The following is a 16,174-nucleotide window of genomic DNA, read 5'->3' as shown; positions in this document are numbered from 1 at the left end:
GTTGAACCTCCACCCCATTCTCTTTTGCAGTTTCTAACAGGTTTTTTTCCATAATAGTCCTATAACACCTCCTCTCATTCTTTCTAATAACTCTGACCAGCTTCCCTACATCTACCAAAGAGATGCATCCCTACATCACAATGCTGCTTTGAGAGTTTCATGTTCATGGTGATGACTGTGTTTTCCAGACCAGGGAGTTCATTTTTGGTCTTATTTCATCAGAGCTCCTTCCTTTTGTGTCCAGCGCATCGTCCATGACTTGTGGTCAAATTTGTGACACACTGCAAATTGAGCTTCTTTCTTTACCATTTGTGAACTGCATGACTAATAATTGTCCTGTATTCTCCACCTTGGCTGCTTCTCTGAATAATTCTCTCCAATTTTGGTCAGACAACCCTGTCCAGTTATGTTTGGATACTCTTTCCATTTTCAGATGATCGGTTGAAAGTGTCCAAAACATGGGAAACCCTGGTCCAAACGTCTTAACAACTTGACATGTCTGCTGTTTTCCTTGTTCTTTATGTTGTGGTTATTTACTAATGTTCTCTAATAAACCTTCACAGAACAGCATGTACTGTATGTGGACTCTATTTACTAATTAGGTGACATCTGAACGCAGTTAGTTGAATGGAAAAACAGAAATAAAGAGACCGAAAGGAGAAAGGAAACCTGAACAATAAACAGAAATGCTAATTTAATGAAGCGAATCCAAAACACAAACAATCATAATCACTGAACCAACACAAGGAGTAAACTAAAATGGGAAGAAATAAGAAAAAAAAACATTAAAGAAATGATCAAAGGAGACAATAACTCCTTTGACAACATGACTTTTTAACAAAAGATCATGACAAAAACGTGGAAAAGTTCCGTGTGGCTGGCTGCTATGGGCATAAAAGGGGAGAAACTCATGGTGTGGTCACCATCCTCCTCTGACCTCAACCTTATTGAGAACCTTTGGAGTTTTCTCAAGCAGAAGATCTGAATGCAGTTCATATCCAAACAGCAGCTCTGGGAAGGTATTCTGACATCCTGCAAAGAAATTCAAGCAGAAACTTTCCACAAACTCACAAGTTCAATGGATGCAAGAATTGTGCAGGTGATATCAAAGAAGGGCTCCTATGTTAACATGTAACTCAGTCTGTTAAGATGTTTTTGATTGATATAGCTTTTGATTTTAGTACATGTGACCACTTAACACTGCACATTCAAAGAATGACCGTTTGCAGTTCTTTATAATCCATAAAATGTTTAGAAAATCTGCTGTGCATAATAATTTGGAACAGTGCATTTTCAGTTTTTTATTTTTGAAAAAAATACTGTTCTCTTGGGGAGCTCTGTTCAGTAAAATTTGATTTATACTGTAATAGTCCATGACTTGAAAATTATACTGACCATCATTTGCATTGACCATTTAAGAAAATCTGAGAAAAGATTACATGCATAATAATTTGGAACATGGTGTATAAAAGGAAATTGGGAACATATTCTTCGACTGTGGGAGCTTTGGGAACCTTGCATAGTTGATAAGTGTGAGTGTGAGCGTGCATGTGAGGCTGCTGGAAAGCATCGTCTTCACTGACACAGGATGTTCGTTTTAGTTTTGGTATGCTTTTATTTTGAAGACCACTGAATAAAGTTTATTTTGCTGAATATTTAATGTCCCTTTAGGTATGGGTTTTCCTTCTGATTGACTGACAACCTGTCCAGGATGTACCCAGCTAGTGAGGATCTGGCATGCTGCAAGTGAAAAGCAGAATAATTACCAAAGTAATGAATGACAAACAGGACAGGTGTAACGATTAGCAAGCAAGGACCTGCGGCACGGAGGGAGGGGAGCAAAAGACAAAACTAACAGAAAGGAAATCCGGGACCAGAATAAGGAATCAAAAGAAGAACAGAAAAACGGCAGCACTCATCATGAATAATGATTACACGAAAACTTGCAAATAGTTCACAGTTCAACGTCTTTGCCCTGTTTTTGACAGCTCTCAGGCAGATAGTCGTTAGAGACTGCAGAGCTGAAAGGAGCATTAATCTTATTATGTATTTTTCCCTTCAGTTGTCTTTTTTTCTGGATTTTAAATGTCATTTTCCTGTTTTGAAAGAAGCTTAGCATCTTTTAAAAATGTTTAGCCTTAGCCAAATTCATTTATTTACCCCCTTTAGGTCTTGTCTGGGCGCTCATGTTTTGCTTTTCTTGTCTCGTCTGTCACTTCCATGTGTTCACAGCTCAAAAACAGCACCTGTGATATTTATATAAACTCTGACTACAGAATTATAAACGGAGAAGGCATTCACACATCTAAAGATATATCCCTACATGCAGCGAAAGGATAACCTGAAGCAAGGAAATCTAGGAAACAGGACTTGATCGCTATCATCCATCTCCTTTGTGAAAGACTCTCTGCTGTGTAGCAGAATGACTGAGATATAAATAAAGACGGTAAGCCGCTTTGCACATTTATGGTTTTTATGAATGAATACAACTGGTGAATGGTTCACCAAGCAAGGACAAACCCCTAACAGGATCAGTGGTTTGCTATATTCAGAGGGCTGCAGAGCCCATTCCAGCTGCACCTTGTGGCACATACACTACATCAAAAACATCCACAGATAAAACATTACATTACTACATGTAATGTCTTTGATTTAGTTTTGAAGCTACAATGCCTGTTGTTTGCAAGCAAAATGTGAGTAGTTACCGGCAGATAACAGGATTCCCGTTTTACTTGGGTGGAAAAATAAAAGAAATGCAGCCATGCAAAAACTGGCTTGAGGCTTGAAACTTTCTTCCCGTTTCCAAAAGTTGACCTGTTAGCATCAAAGAGGAGCTGAGAGCGCCGCGGGCCCACACACAGAGGAGCAAAATAATCTCATCAGCACCATCCTGGCATAAATCAGACATGATTAGCTGCTGACAGTTTGCTTGTGTATTTTTAGTTGTTCCCTTATTACATAAAATTGTTTGACCTACTTGGCTTGAGGCCAGAGAAAGTATTTTTATGCATTTTGTCAAGAGGAATACATTTCTGTCTCCTGTCTTCACAAACACTTTGTGTTATTGGAAGTTATATATTAGTTAATGTGTCGCAGATGCATAAAGATTGCATAAAATGAACGTTTTACGGACTTTTGAAAGCGTTGTGGGGAAAATGTTTGTAAAACTAGAATTAAATGCCCTGTAGATCTACATTTTAGCAACAACACCTGGCAGCAGGATGAAATTTGCTTTACTTCACCGTCTGCCCGTCTGTCTCATGATAATTTAAGTGGGCGGAGGCATGGATTGTATCAGAGCAGGTAAGTGGGAATGATGGGTGATGGGTGAGAATGCTGTCTAATCTAAAGGAATCTGTAAGATCAATAAATCATTGAAATTGACCTTGTCTGACAACCTAAAACCATGTTTGTGAAAACCACCGGACAACCTGCCCAACATATTTTGATATTGTTCAATGAAAATGATTTATAAACTGGACATTTTGACCGACCTGCTTCTCCTCTAACTTTACAGATACACTAATATTTTTTTATTGTGTCTTATAAATTCTTGCTTCCTAATGTTTTTGATATTTTTCTGAGATGAGTGGGCCAAAATTAATTTACAATGATGTTTAATACTCACTGCCAGTGTTTGCAGAAGTTGTCATTAAGGATGGTGGTTATTAGGTTTAGGGTTCAATTACTGTTTCACATCAGGTCAGGTTGTTTTGTGCAGCTTTGCCCCTTAGTAAATGAAATTAGCCTATTTTCCAGATACACAGTTTGTCTTTGTCTTTCAAGACTAAAGAAAGTGCACACTATAAATAAAATGGGTAAGAAGTCAAATTATTTTTAACAGCACTTTAGATGTATTTCCATGGTAAATATCACAACAAAAGTCAGTTTTGTTCTTCCTGCTTCTGCTTCCTGTTTCCATACCACTCAGTGTCCCATCGTGAACAGAGTTTAGTTGGCTGACAGTTGAGGTCAGAGCCTTTATTGATCTGAAGTTGGGACAGAAATATCATTTGGCAAAGAGCAGCACCTCACAGATACCTGCTGCTTCCACGGTCAGAGAATTAACTTGATCATCCGCTTCGAAGGGAATGCTTGTTAACAATGACTTCTCCTTTCATTAAAACTCAAAAAGAGGCTAAAATGTAAACCTGCATCCCTTGTTGTGAGCAAGTGTTACCCAGTCTTGTGAAGCCAGGAGACAGCAGGGATAATGTTTGCAGATGACTGAGCAAGAAACAGAGCTGTGGTCTCCTAGAAGCGCCGCCCTTCTCCGTCCAGATCAGTCCAGCAACCAAAAACCTGGCCGGCTGCCTGGACCCAGCGTGGCATGGAGAGTCCTTGAGATATCATTCCAACAACATTATGTCCAAGTGTGTGTGTGTGTGTGTGGGTGTGTAGGAGAGAGGGGGTCTGACCATGCAAGCAGAAGCAGAAGCGTTGCGTATGTGTTCGTGCGAGGGTGTGCTGAAGTGGCTCCATGCTGGATGCTGGACGCAGGCAGAGCACGGTCGAGCTTGGTGATGTGGGAAGTTGCAGAGGTCGTCCCTCAGTTTGGTAATCTGCAGCACAGTGGAGGCTTTTTTACATTGATGTCATCACTTACACCCTATGATCTTTTGAGTCACGGTCTCCACCGAGCTGCAGTAGGTCACAATTTTGTCAAAACAAAAAAAAATGATGAGTATATGATTAACAAAGCTTTTATCCTCCTGCTCAGAGTTTCCGCTTGAGGTCCTTTAAGGCCTTACTGATTATGTAAGGTGTAGAGTTAGTATAGAAAGTGGGTGATAAATGGAAGTTGGATTCACGTGACTTCTTTTTCTTTCAAATCCATCATTGCAAATTTGTACCTGTTAAAGGTTTCCACTCTCACATCCAGTAACTTCAAAGTTATTATTAGGATTTTATGAGACAGACGTACATAAATTAGAGTCTATTGTTAAATGGAAAGAAACTTAAAAATTGACCAACGAGCCCAATCAGGAATCAAGGGGGTAGAATAAAATGTTCAGAACAAAACATACAACCAAATTAATTAAAATACCCTAAATAACAAGGGAAATAAACTAGCCCAAAGTGGTTAAGTAAAGGCACTCTAAAAGCTTGGTAAATAGGTATACTGTGGAAATAGTTATGGGTAATTTCACATTGGCCCATAAGATGGTAAGGAATTCCTAAAGTGAGTTATTTGCTTTCCCAGAGTTGTTAGGATAAAATTATCACACAAAAAACAGATATTTCTAAAAGAAAACATTTCTTGAAAAGGTGATAATTGGTGAATAGCAGTCTCGTATCAGAAAGAACTGTGCAAGACAACCTGTTCCAAAAAGAATCACTCCAATAAATCCACTAAATGTGAAGCATCAGAAATGAAAAGGAGTCCATGCTTGTCCAGACATTTACTGGTTCTTATCCAGACCACTCAGGATGGTCTTAGGATCTTTGCAGCTGCTCCAGCTCCTTGGGTGTCTTGGCTTCTTCTCTGATTAATGTTCTCTAGTTTAGGTGGACAATCACGTCTTGCAGTTGATTGGATTGATACTTATTCAAACTACTCTCTCAGGATAAGTGCTGAATTTAAAGTTTATTTTCCAAATCTGGACTAGTAAAGCTATGAAAAAGCTTTTGTATATAAAGACTTTACTCCATAGGAATCTATCCATCTGTCCAGTCACTTCAAGCTTTTGACAAGGCGAAGAATGTTGTGGTGAGTGAAAATATTCATCAGTGCAGACTGAGCATTTGCATAGATTATCAAGAGATAAAGTAACCTGATCATCAGCTCAGTGCTATGATTTTTGAGTAGAATATTAACCAAATCATGTGTAGCAGTAACTTTGTCCAGCAGAGACTGATTCTCTAAGTTAGAAAGCCAGTGTCTCAGAATCTTACAATGTTTTCAAAAATCCTATAGGTTGGCCATTTGAGCTTGGTTCCTACCTTTTATGGAGATCAAATTACATGGGCAACAAAAGCATGAAAAGACTATGCTGGGATATTGCTTACTTAATGCTACACAACACAAATCATCTGTCAAGCTCAGAGATCTACAGTACAACCTTTACAATCTGAAGAGCCATTTTTTTCAGGTTCCATATTCATTGCCTGATCACTGTCGAAATATCTGCCATAAATTCATAATAGAAACATGCATTTATTGTTATGAGCTAAAGAAATGTATTTAACCTTTGGACATTCTTGTTTAGAATATGAAAGATTAAAATCCTGTATTTGGCAACCTTTATGACATTCTGTGCTCTAAGGATGAAAACCCTTTTTTCAGTTTTTCTAAAGTTCCCAACCAAAACCCAACTCTGTCCAATTCAAGTAAATAAATATGCTTGGGTAAGAAAGGTTTATGATTGACCTATAAAAGGGTTGGTCCACACCCAAGCCTTTTGGCTCTAACTATGTCATGTGGTGGCGTGGTATTGGGCTGATTAGGCTCTCAGGATTTCCACAACTCAACACGCTGCCTGAAGACATCCTGTGAAGACGATGCACTGCTGTTGCTGCGCTGCAAAAGTGCTGTACCACCTTCTGTGTTTGCCGTCATTGTGCCACCAAAGTAGATTTTCGCGCCTAATAATAGAACAGTTTTTTCTTCCTCTCTGTTTCATCTTGTTCTTGTTCTTCTTTATTTATTGTGTGGTTGAAATAAAATAATTTTGTGGGTTAATAATCTTCAGACAAAATTAATGACGAATCGCTTCCTTTTTGGATTTCTATCTTTGGAGATGTTAGAAAAATATGGATTGTATTTTTACAAAAATAACCTAGACTACGTTTAAATTCAGAAAAATGTATCTTGTGGTCTAAATAGACTGCTTTCCACTCTTACAACTAGATAAAAATGTTTTTTAAATCTTGCTATGGGCAACAACTGTAAGCTTTCTGATAACATCCCAATGTTTTGTCATTACAAGCATTGCTGCTCTATAATTTACTTCCTACTTCCCAAAGGAGCCAAAACAACCAATTATCTTTAACATAATTAAGATTTGGTCTCAGTTTGAAAACAATACAGTAGAGAGTAAGCTTCAGTCTACACATCAATCGTAGACAATGACTTTCTCCAAACGGCTTTTTTTTTCTGACGATTCTATTTTCCTTCCCTTTTCATCCCTTTCAGCTTAACAGCTTTTGGGAGTTGTCATCTCAAATCACTACTTCAGTGACATCCACAGCCTGATGTGCTGCTCCTCCATATGTTGCCAGTGCTTCAAAAAGCTCCTTGCGTCAACAGACAAAGCCGTGAGAATATAAATGAACTTACACTAGGCAGTGGAGTGGCAAGTATTTTTAAAAGGCTGGTTATGAACGTAGGAATTAGTTATTTTATGCAGCCTGTTTATCGCTCCAGAAAAATTAGCAACACGGTTTATATCAAGAGTTTGAATCACTGAGTTTAAGCCCGTTTCTGAAATAAATGCTGTCACCTTGCAGATGTATTGATACCTGTTTAATTCAGAAAAGTATGTGTTGAAGGTGATATGAAGAAGTAATTCTTTTACATTTTTTGGTTTTACATATAGTCACAAAAGTTTATCTCTAATTTATTTGACCAGAGCAACTTGTTTCATGTGTTCAGTGTGTTTTAAACAGGGCAAGGGGTGAACTTTACAGCGATTCTGATCTCCAGTCTTCAGGTGTGCCGCATCTTTTAGATGTGAATCTGCCTCAACAGGCCCAAATTTAAAAAATTTGGTTATTTCCAACCCCATATCAACTTTTCTCCTTCCATTATTTATTCCTTTATTTGCTCCAATCTTGAGCGAATAAAGACTGGACTTCCGTTGTTTGTTTGTTTCTTCCCTAATTTTTCCCTTCTTTCATCCATCTCTTCTCTCATTCTTTTTCCCTTCTTCATTCCCTCATCCTTCTCTTACTTCCATCCTACCCTCACTCCATTCTTCTCTTGTTCTTTTTCTACTTTCTTTCTTCATTCATTCAGTCATTTCCTTCCTCTCGTTCCTTCCTTCATAACCTTTATTCTTCCCTCACTGTCAGTCTCTTTCCTCCTTTTTTTCCACATTCCTCCAATCCTCTATTCCATCAATAATGAATTTGTTCCCTCTTTCTAAACTCCTTTCCTCCTCTTACTTCCATTCTTTAATATTTTTCCTCTCTCTTTCACTTCTTTCTTCCATTCCCCTTTATATTGTCTTCCTGCAATCCTTTCTTCCCTTTTACATCCTTATATCAATCTTTTTTTCTTAAAAATGTTCATTCTTTTCTTTCATCCTTCCTTCCTAGTCAGTTATTTCCATGTTACATATTCAAAACATGGAAACACTAAAGTCTTGCGTTTAAATGTGCTCAACAGGCCAGAGGACTCTAAAACATTTGATTAAACACTGCCACCTTGTGGTCATAATAGGAAACTCTCCGTTCACACATGAACCGGAAATAAATGCTCGTGTTTTTTCCTGCTCCACACGTGTTCCACTGTGAGCCGACCAACATGGCCGCGTGCAGTGTGGAGGAGCTGTTGGCAAAAGCTGAACAGGAGGAGGCCGAGAAGCTGAAGAGCGTCTCCGTCCAGAAGGAGCTGGACCTGGAGTTTGACGTCGGGAACCTCCTGGCTTGCGACAAAAACCGCATCGAGTCCCGTGACTTCAGGGAGAAGAAGAGAGACGACTTCCTCCGAGCCTTAGCTCGGGACAACACACAGCTTCTCATCAACGAGATATGGAAACTACCCACGGAGAGGGTCGAAGAGGTTATCGTGGCCAAACTACCGGAGCAGACCACCCGGCTGCCCAGAGAGAAGCCCCCGCCGAAGCCCAAAGCCCCGACCAAGTGGGAGCAGTTCGCCAAGCTGAAAGGCATCCAGAAGAAGAAGAAGACTAATTTGGTTTGGGATGAAACTGCCAAGGAGTGGAGGAGGCGCTGGGGCTACAAGCGGGCCAACGATGACACCAAGGACTGGCTGATCGAGGTCCCGGAAACCGCGGACCCCAACGAGGACCAGTTCGCCAAACGGAACAAGGCCAAGAAGGAGCGGGTGGCCAAAAACGAGTTGAACCGCCTGAGAAACATCGCCAGAGCGCAGAAAGTCAAAACCCCCGGAGCGGGACTGCTGCCTAAAGCCCAGCAGTCCAAAGACGAGCTGGTCAAAGCCATGAGCGTGGCCAAGACCTCCACAGCGTCCGTGGGGAGGTTCCAGGACCGTCTGCCCAAAGAGAAACCCCCCAAGAACTCCGGCAAGAAGAGGAAGTTCGAGCCCCTGATCGGGGACTTCTCCAGCGAGAAGCAGAAACAGCTGGAGCTGCTGAAGACCATAGGCAGCAAGACCCCCAAGCTGGACATCACCAAGGCGGTGAACACACAGATGAGGGAGGAGGACAGAGAGGAGGCTGCAGCTCGGCGGAGGAAGGGCGCTGGGGGGAAGGGGCGCAAAGGTAACACTGCAGGGAGAGGCAAGGGGAAGGGGAAGGGGCCGAAAGGAAAAGGAGGAAAAGTTGGAGGAGGGAAGAGAAGAGGAAAACCAGGGAAGCACTGAGGACTTTGATTCCCTGCTTCATCTGGAGTTATTCTGGACGTTTAAGCAGCAGAATGAACTGATTTACTGATGTTGATGAATAAAACTGCAATCTGATCCAAGCATTCTTGGATGCTTGTTGACAAAACATGTAATCTGAATATGATTCTGAATATAAACATACTAAGATACTGCATGGTTCAATTCATATGAACTATTTGTTTTCTTCAGAATGTGCTCAAACCACTGCAGAGGCTTGATGTGAAAACGTTTGTAATATAATAATATTGCAGCTAAATATTTGGATTTATTCATTTCAGGTGTTTGGTTTATTTAGAGAAAGATAATTGTCCTGTGTTGCAAAAGAGGAGGCTACTATCACAACTGATTGTTGACTAAAGGAACATTTGTAATATTGATCTGTGTCACTTTGAAAATACACTTTAAACTGCAGAAATAAAACAGATTCAATACAGCTGGATTATTCAAGTTTCTATACTGTTACACACTGGCTTGAACCACGATGCCACCACTGATTAAATATTTATAATATTAATCTTAGTTGTAGCTCAGCAAAAACAGTAGTTTTTATGATTATTGCATGTAAATTAATCAGTATATCAGATTTTGTAACGTGTGTCAATTTACATTTTCCTTTATGCATTTCATTTTTGTTAAGATCAAGAGTTGAACAAACCAAAAGCACAGATTTTCTTGCTGCTTGACCTGTTCTCTTAATAATCTGTTCATCTGAAGTAATCAGATTACTACTGCCTGTTGTCTGTCCCAGTTTGTAACAGACACTGAGAACTGATGAAATGACACGTTTTTATTAATGCTGTACATCGCTTCAAAAATAACTATTGACTATTGCAGTAAATAACTGGATTTGTGCTTTTTTTTATTCGATAAGTACAGAATTTATTAGCATAACAACAAGGAAAATAGCTGCTATCGCCTATTATGATTATTAAGTCTTATTTGCAGCTACAATGAGTCTCACTTTTGTTTTAGGCAGATGTTTGTTTTTAATTGAACCTATTAAAAATGATCCTTTTGATTCTGGTTTCGGTGAGAACACCAGGCTGTCATCAAAAAGGTAAATAATATTAGCAAATTGAAAATAAAGGTCTCAGGCATGTAAACTAACTAACAGAATACATTTAATTAAAATGGTGAATAAAACTAACATTTTGAAATAAACGAGTTAAAATAAATAAGTTTCTACTATTTAGCATTTTCAACCACTGAGCATGAAAAATCAGTCTTTGGAGTGCCATTTAGTGGTGATCGGTGGCTCCTGCAATGAGACGCAGTAAACGTATCCCGTCATAAATGGGACTGAACGATTATCTAAAACATAATGCAGTGTGAAGGATTCTGTGTTGGTTTGAGGTCTGTGTCAAACTCCTTTCAGGTCTGAAAACTGGCCAAAGCAACAAAACAATGCCCACCAAAAATGCAAGAACCAGACAGGATCCAAAAATTGCAGAGCTCTGAATTATTTTTTTATATATATATATAAATGCACATCTTCTAAAAACACTTTGCTGCAGTTTCACAGCAAGACATGATCTCAACCATCAGCAGAAGAGAGAGTCTCTCCCTGATCAGAGCCACCCAGGTTTTAAATTATTAGCTCATACCAGGTCTAATTAATGGGTGGAGACAGCATTTACTCAATAGAAAATATACATGTGGACTCAACTATATTTCTAGAAAAATCATTTGCATAATTACAATGAACCTTAATAAATTCAAAACAAAAACACAATCTGTGCCCAAACAAAATCCAAAACATCTCTGCTTCCCTCTCAAACAAAGTAGATTTGCCCAGTGAGGTTGATTGAAAACACCAGGTCCTTGTCAGCACTGCTCATGGGCGTGTTTCCATGGCAACACATGACCCGGTGACCTCAAAGAGAAGGAGAGAAAAATTGGAACAAAACAAAAACAATACATCTACCAGTTTAATTAGTTAGGATATAGAACGTACAAAATACAGCACCTGTATTTTGGAAAGAAGGTAGAAATAATCTCACAACCAGAGATTAAGATGTGTGTTGATACCAAAGGGGGGTACAGTACAGTACACAAGCATTGTATACATGTAAGAGTAGCACTACTGTCTGATAGAGACAGACTTGTAAAGATTACAATTGCATCCAAATGTAGTTTTACTTTAAATGCACATCCTGCTTTTTAAAATGTTGAAACCTTTCTCTAATTTCCCTGACATTTCACATTTACACTCCACTCTCTGTCGGTGCATCGGATAAAATCCTAACAAAACACAGGAGAGTTTGTGGTTGTAATGTGACACACGCTCAGCTTAACCACATTTAATGTCAAATTAACTGAGCTTCACAAAGTACCAAAGTTTAAATGACTAAACCGCTTTCTTTTTCCTGGAAGTGATCATCAGGGAGATTTTTCCCATAAAAGGCTTAGCTGCGGTTTTATTTAAAGGCTTGGCCTCGGGTTTAGTGTTTGGATTGGGAACATCATCCTGAATTAGGAGCAGTGAGCATTTGCGGACTACATAAACCAATAAGCAACCCTTGAATGAGAGCAGCGCTGAAGCTTTGTTTTGGTTCGAGGCGCCTTTACTTCACGTATGATCATCTGGCGGAGTGACTGCTCCTGTGTTTGATTGATGGATGGTTTTTAATCGCTGACACAAGCACAGGGGAGGAGGAGGAGGAGGAGGAGGAGGAGGGTTCCCATCACCATCTGTTGAGCAGCCCATCACCAGCCAGCCGCTGCTCTTTGTTCCTGCTCAGCCATGCCACAGGAAAGTGGGACGCCGTCGATAACTCTCAATCAGTTGAGCTGTGATTTGATGAAATGATTCGTGATCGGTCTCAGCTCTGCACCTGCAACGTGACGCTCAAAGAGAAACAAATCCCTAAAGAATAAAATATCATTAAAACCTTCTGGTTAGGATCTGCTGCCCTATATCACTGAGTCCCTTCCTTCCTCCTTCCTTCCTAACTTCCTTGCTTGCTTCCTTCCTTCTCTCTTTCTTTCTTTACTTCCTTCCTTTTTTCTTTCTTTTTTCCTTCCTTCTTTCCATCTTTATTTCTATTGTTTTCTTCTTTCTTTCCTTCCTACTTTGCTCCCATCATCCTTTCTTCCTTCCTTCCATCCTTCCTTCCTTCCATCCTTCCTACTTTCCACCCTTCATTCCTTCCTGTCTTCTCGTCCATCCTTCAATCCTTGTTCGCTTTCATCTTTCCTTTCTCTTTCTCTCTTCCTTCTCTGTGTCCTACCTCCCTTTTGTTACCCCCAAGTTGTTTGTGTCCTTCCTGGTGCCTTTATTTTTTATTTTTATTTTCTTGTATTTGACTTTTCTTTCTTCTGGTGTAGTTTCTGATGAACATTCAAAGCCTGTTCACTGTAGAACTCTATCTAATACCTTCATGTAAAACTTGTTTGTTACATTTAAAAATGGACCTGAAGGAATTAGAACGCTAGAAAAATGAAAAATGCATTTTCACATGAAAAACCCGGTAAGGTCTTAATTGTGCTCTGCATGTTTCAGTGAAACTCACTGCTGGGAAGAAGGAAGAAAAGAAGGAAGGAAGCTCAAGGCGGTGCTGCAGTGGATTAGTCAGCTGCATTTATTTAGAGAGCAGGAGCTTCAGTCGGGGTCAGATCTGCAAGATGCAGCACATCTACATGCAGAGCAATGAACACTTTGAGGTGTTCACCACCGTCCTTGCTCCACAAGGTGAGTGGAAGCATATCTGCACTGAAGTTTGCTTTAGCGTGACATTATTTAGTGTTATTATTATTAGATCAGAGTCGGCTCTCTCATGTCTCTTCTGGCTGACTTGATCAACTGAAGGATGCAGCTGCATGGATGCCTCCACACCTGCATTGATGTGATTTTTGTTATGCATTCTTGATTAAACTACAGTTCTTCTTTCCTTTTTTTTTTGCTGACTCATCTCCACTCTCACTGGAATGCAGGGAGATATAGATGCAAAGCTGAAGCTGAAAAGGCAAGTTTATTATTTTCTTTACACAAACAGCTCTAAATGAAAATGATCACATGTTGATTCAATCAACATCGCTGCATCATATGTATATGAATGTCCCACACTGTGTCGTAACCCCAGATTGAAGGTTTCTATTTTACTGCACAGCAGTTAATCTCCGAGCTTTGACTCTTAATCCTCTCCATTCACACGGTCCTGCCTGTAAACCTGCACGTATTAACGTCACTATCACTCACCGACCACTTTCAGCAGCGAAACCTGATGTTTAATTTATTTGGCGAAAAAAAAAAAAATCCCAAATTTTCTCTCCTATTTAAAAGCGTAGTTCTCTCTGTGTCCGCTAGATGGTGGTGGTGCGCAGCAACAGACCCCACTGGCCAGACGAGCTAGCCCTGTCTCCAGGTGACGTCATCCTGGTTCAGTCCAAGCACGAGGAGGGGAGGTGGTTCGGGCGGCTGCAGCAGGGCCAGTGGGGCTACTTCCCCACCTCGTGCGTGATGGAGCTGAGCCAGGTTGGTGGATGTGTTCAGTAGCGCTGCAAAAGAGAGCTGCTCATGTTGCACACCTCTTGAACATCTTTACAGTTATAGCAACAAACTGGTACTTTCAGCTCCAGAGGGTGAAATATTTGACCAGTGTTCATGATAAAATAGATTAAGTTTAAACAGATTGAATAGACTTTGTGAACATGGATTTTTTTTTTAAGCCTTACTTCAATTGTCTTTATGTCTGGACTTTGACTGGACCATTGTAATTCTATTCTTGAATATGCTTTGATATGGACAGGGTGCCAAACTTTTTTAGATGCAGTCCTTTCTCCAACACATTTGAATCAAATCAATGACTCATTACTAGGCCTCTGTAGAGCTCAATGAGAGCTGGTGAGGGACTGCAAACATTTGATTCAGGTTTGTTGAAGCAAAGATGCAAAGAAAGTTTGCAGGATGGCAGCTCTCGAGGACTGGAGTCGGGCTAAAAGTCATGCTTTATTTCTCTTTCACCTACTTTAGGCTGCATTTTCACATATAACGCTGATCAAATTAACTAAAATATCTGGCTGTGAAATGAGAACATTTTTAAAAAGTTCAAAATGTGGATGATTTTGTGAGAGCAAAAGCATCTAAATAATGCTTTTGCCTGGACTAAATAATTCAGTCTAGGATTATTTAATCCTAGACTGAACAATGTGTGTCCATTTCCGTGTACCTGCAGAAAGAAAATCTTCAGAGCAAAACAAAACAGAGTTTGAACTAAAGCAGAGATTTCTGTGGGGTCCAGATATTAACTTAAAAAAATCAAGAAACATCAAAATATGCCTAAATTTGTCATTCTGCGTTTCTTTTCAGACTGACCTGCCAACTAAGGACTTGCAGAGAAGCTCATCTCTGAGAGTCAACACCGAACGCTGCAGGTAGGGGATGAAAGAATAAACACTTGGAGCAACTGCGTAAACAATTTCACGCATCCCCCACCTTCAGCCAGTCCGCACGCCGCACTTCACGCTCCGTATCCAGCAGATGTTCCCCACATCCCCCCATGTCCAGATCCGATCCCGCTGCTCTCCTCCCAGCGCCCCTGAACAGGTGGCCCCTCTCTCCTCTCATTAGATAACAAAGCGCAGTGATTGCCAAGCCCCCAAACACACACACAACAACAACACACACACTCATACACAGAAGCCAATCTCCTCTTCTTTGAGGAGTGAGAGGGAAATGTTTGAGTGTGGAGGTAATTTTTCTTCTTCGAACCTTTTTTTAAATCATAAATATCAATATATTAAAGGATGAGTAAAAGCTGCTCTGCGCAAACTTTTACAAATCCAGACTCAAGTCCTCTGTTCGGCTCCTTGTAACCTCTTGTCTGCTAGCAGCTTAATTTAGGTCACAGGGAATAAACAGGGCCTTTGTGTTTGTTATTTCCTCTTTGTCCCCCAGTGGACACATTCTGCAGGCGCCGAGAAGGGGGAGCAGCAGAGGAGGTCTGGATGTGAGCCAGGTTAAGCACGACGGCCCCTTCCCGGTGCGGAGGCCCCAAAGTCCTCCGCCTGAGCCCTCCCAACCTCAGCTACACAGATCTCCAAGTTTGCTCCACAGAATCTTGTCCAGTCGCCGGAAAAAGAGTGAATGCCAAGGAGCCACCAATGGGGCCTTCGAGGGTGACTAAGGAAAAACCTTTCTGTGTCCATGGCAACTGAGAGGAGTTGACTTTGTAGGCGGTGTTTTTGAGATTAGATGGGTTTCAGAAATTTTCTTTAAAAAAAAAAAAAAAAAATGTCTGAACCTCATTGTTCTGTGCCTGAAGTCGATTGTTCTTGTCTTTGCTAAATTTCAACAAGCAAGAAGCTGTAATGAATGCTGTCGTCACGCTGCACTTTGTACACGTTGGAGAACTTTGTGGCACAAAGCAGTAACCAAGACAAGAGAAGTCCACTTGGTTACACTACAATATTCATTCCCTTGTTTCTGCCAGCTTTGCACATCTAGCAAATGACTGGACCGTTATTACGCACAAATTTTCATTGATCGAAGCCAAGGCTGCTTCATAACTGAGGATAAGGTGTTGCTGAATATTGTTTATCAATTGAGAGTAATTCACAATTTTCAGAGTTTTTTTCCATTGCCTGTCCTTGGGGAATGCTGACTGAGCAGAGATGTTCTGATATATTTTTGTATAATGTAACTGT

General features: G+C 40.3%; 1 protein-coding gene across 1 annotated transcript; it reads left to right on the top strand.

The window, feature by feature from the left end:
* Window positions 1–8,437: 8,437 nt before the first annotated feature.
* Window positions 8,438–9,962, top strand: rrs1 (ribosome biogenesis regulator homolog). The gene has a single exon (XM_005814691.3). It carries the CDS (start codon window positions 8,468–8,470, stop codon window positions 9,506–9,508), a length of 1,041 nt encoding a protein of 346 aa, XP_005814748.1. The 5' UTR covers window positions 8,438–8,467; the 3' UTR covers window positions 9,509–9,962.
* The last annotated feature ends 6,212 nt before the right edge of the window (window positions 9,963–16,174 follow it).

The sequence above is a fragment of the Xiphophorus maculatus genome, chromosome 21 (genome assembly GCF_002775205.1).
Source record: "Xiphophorus maculatus strain JP 163 A chromosome 21, X_maculatus-5.0-male, whole genome shotgun sequence".
NCBI lineage: Eukaryota > Metazoa > Chordata > Actinopteri > Cyprinodontiformes > Poeciliidae > Xiphophorus > Xiphophorus maculatus.
Note: the sequence above shows the minus strand (reverse complement) of the source record. Positions and strands in the feature narration are given on the sequence as shown.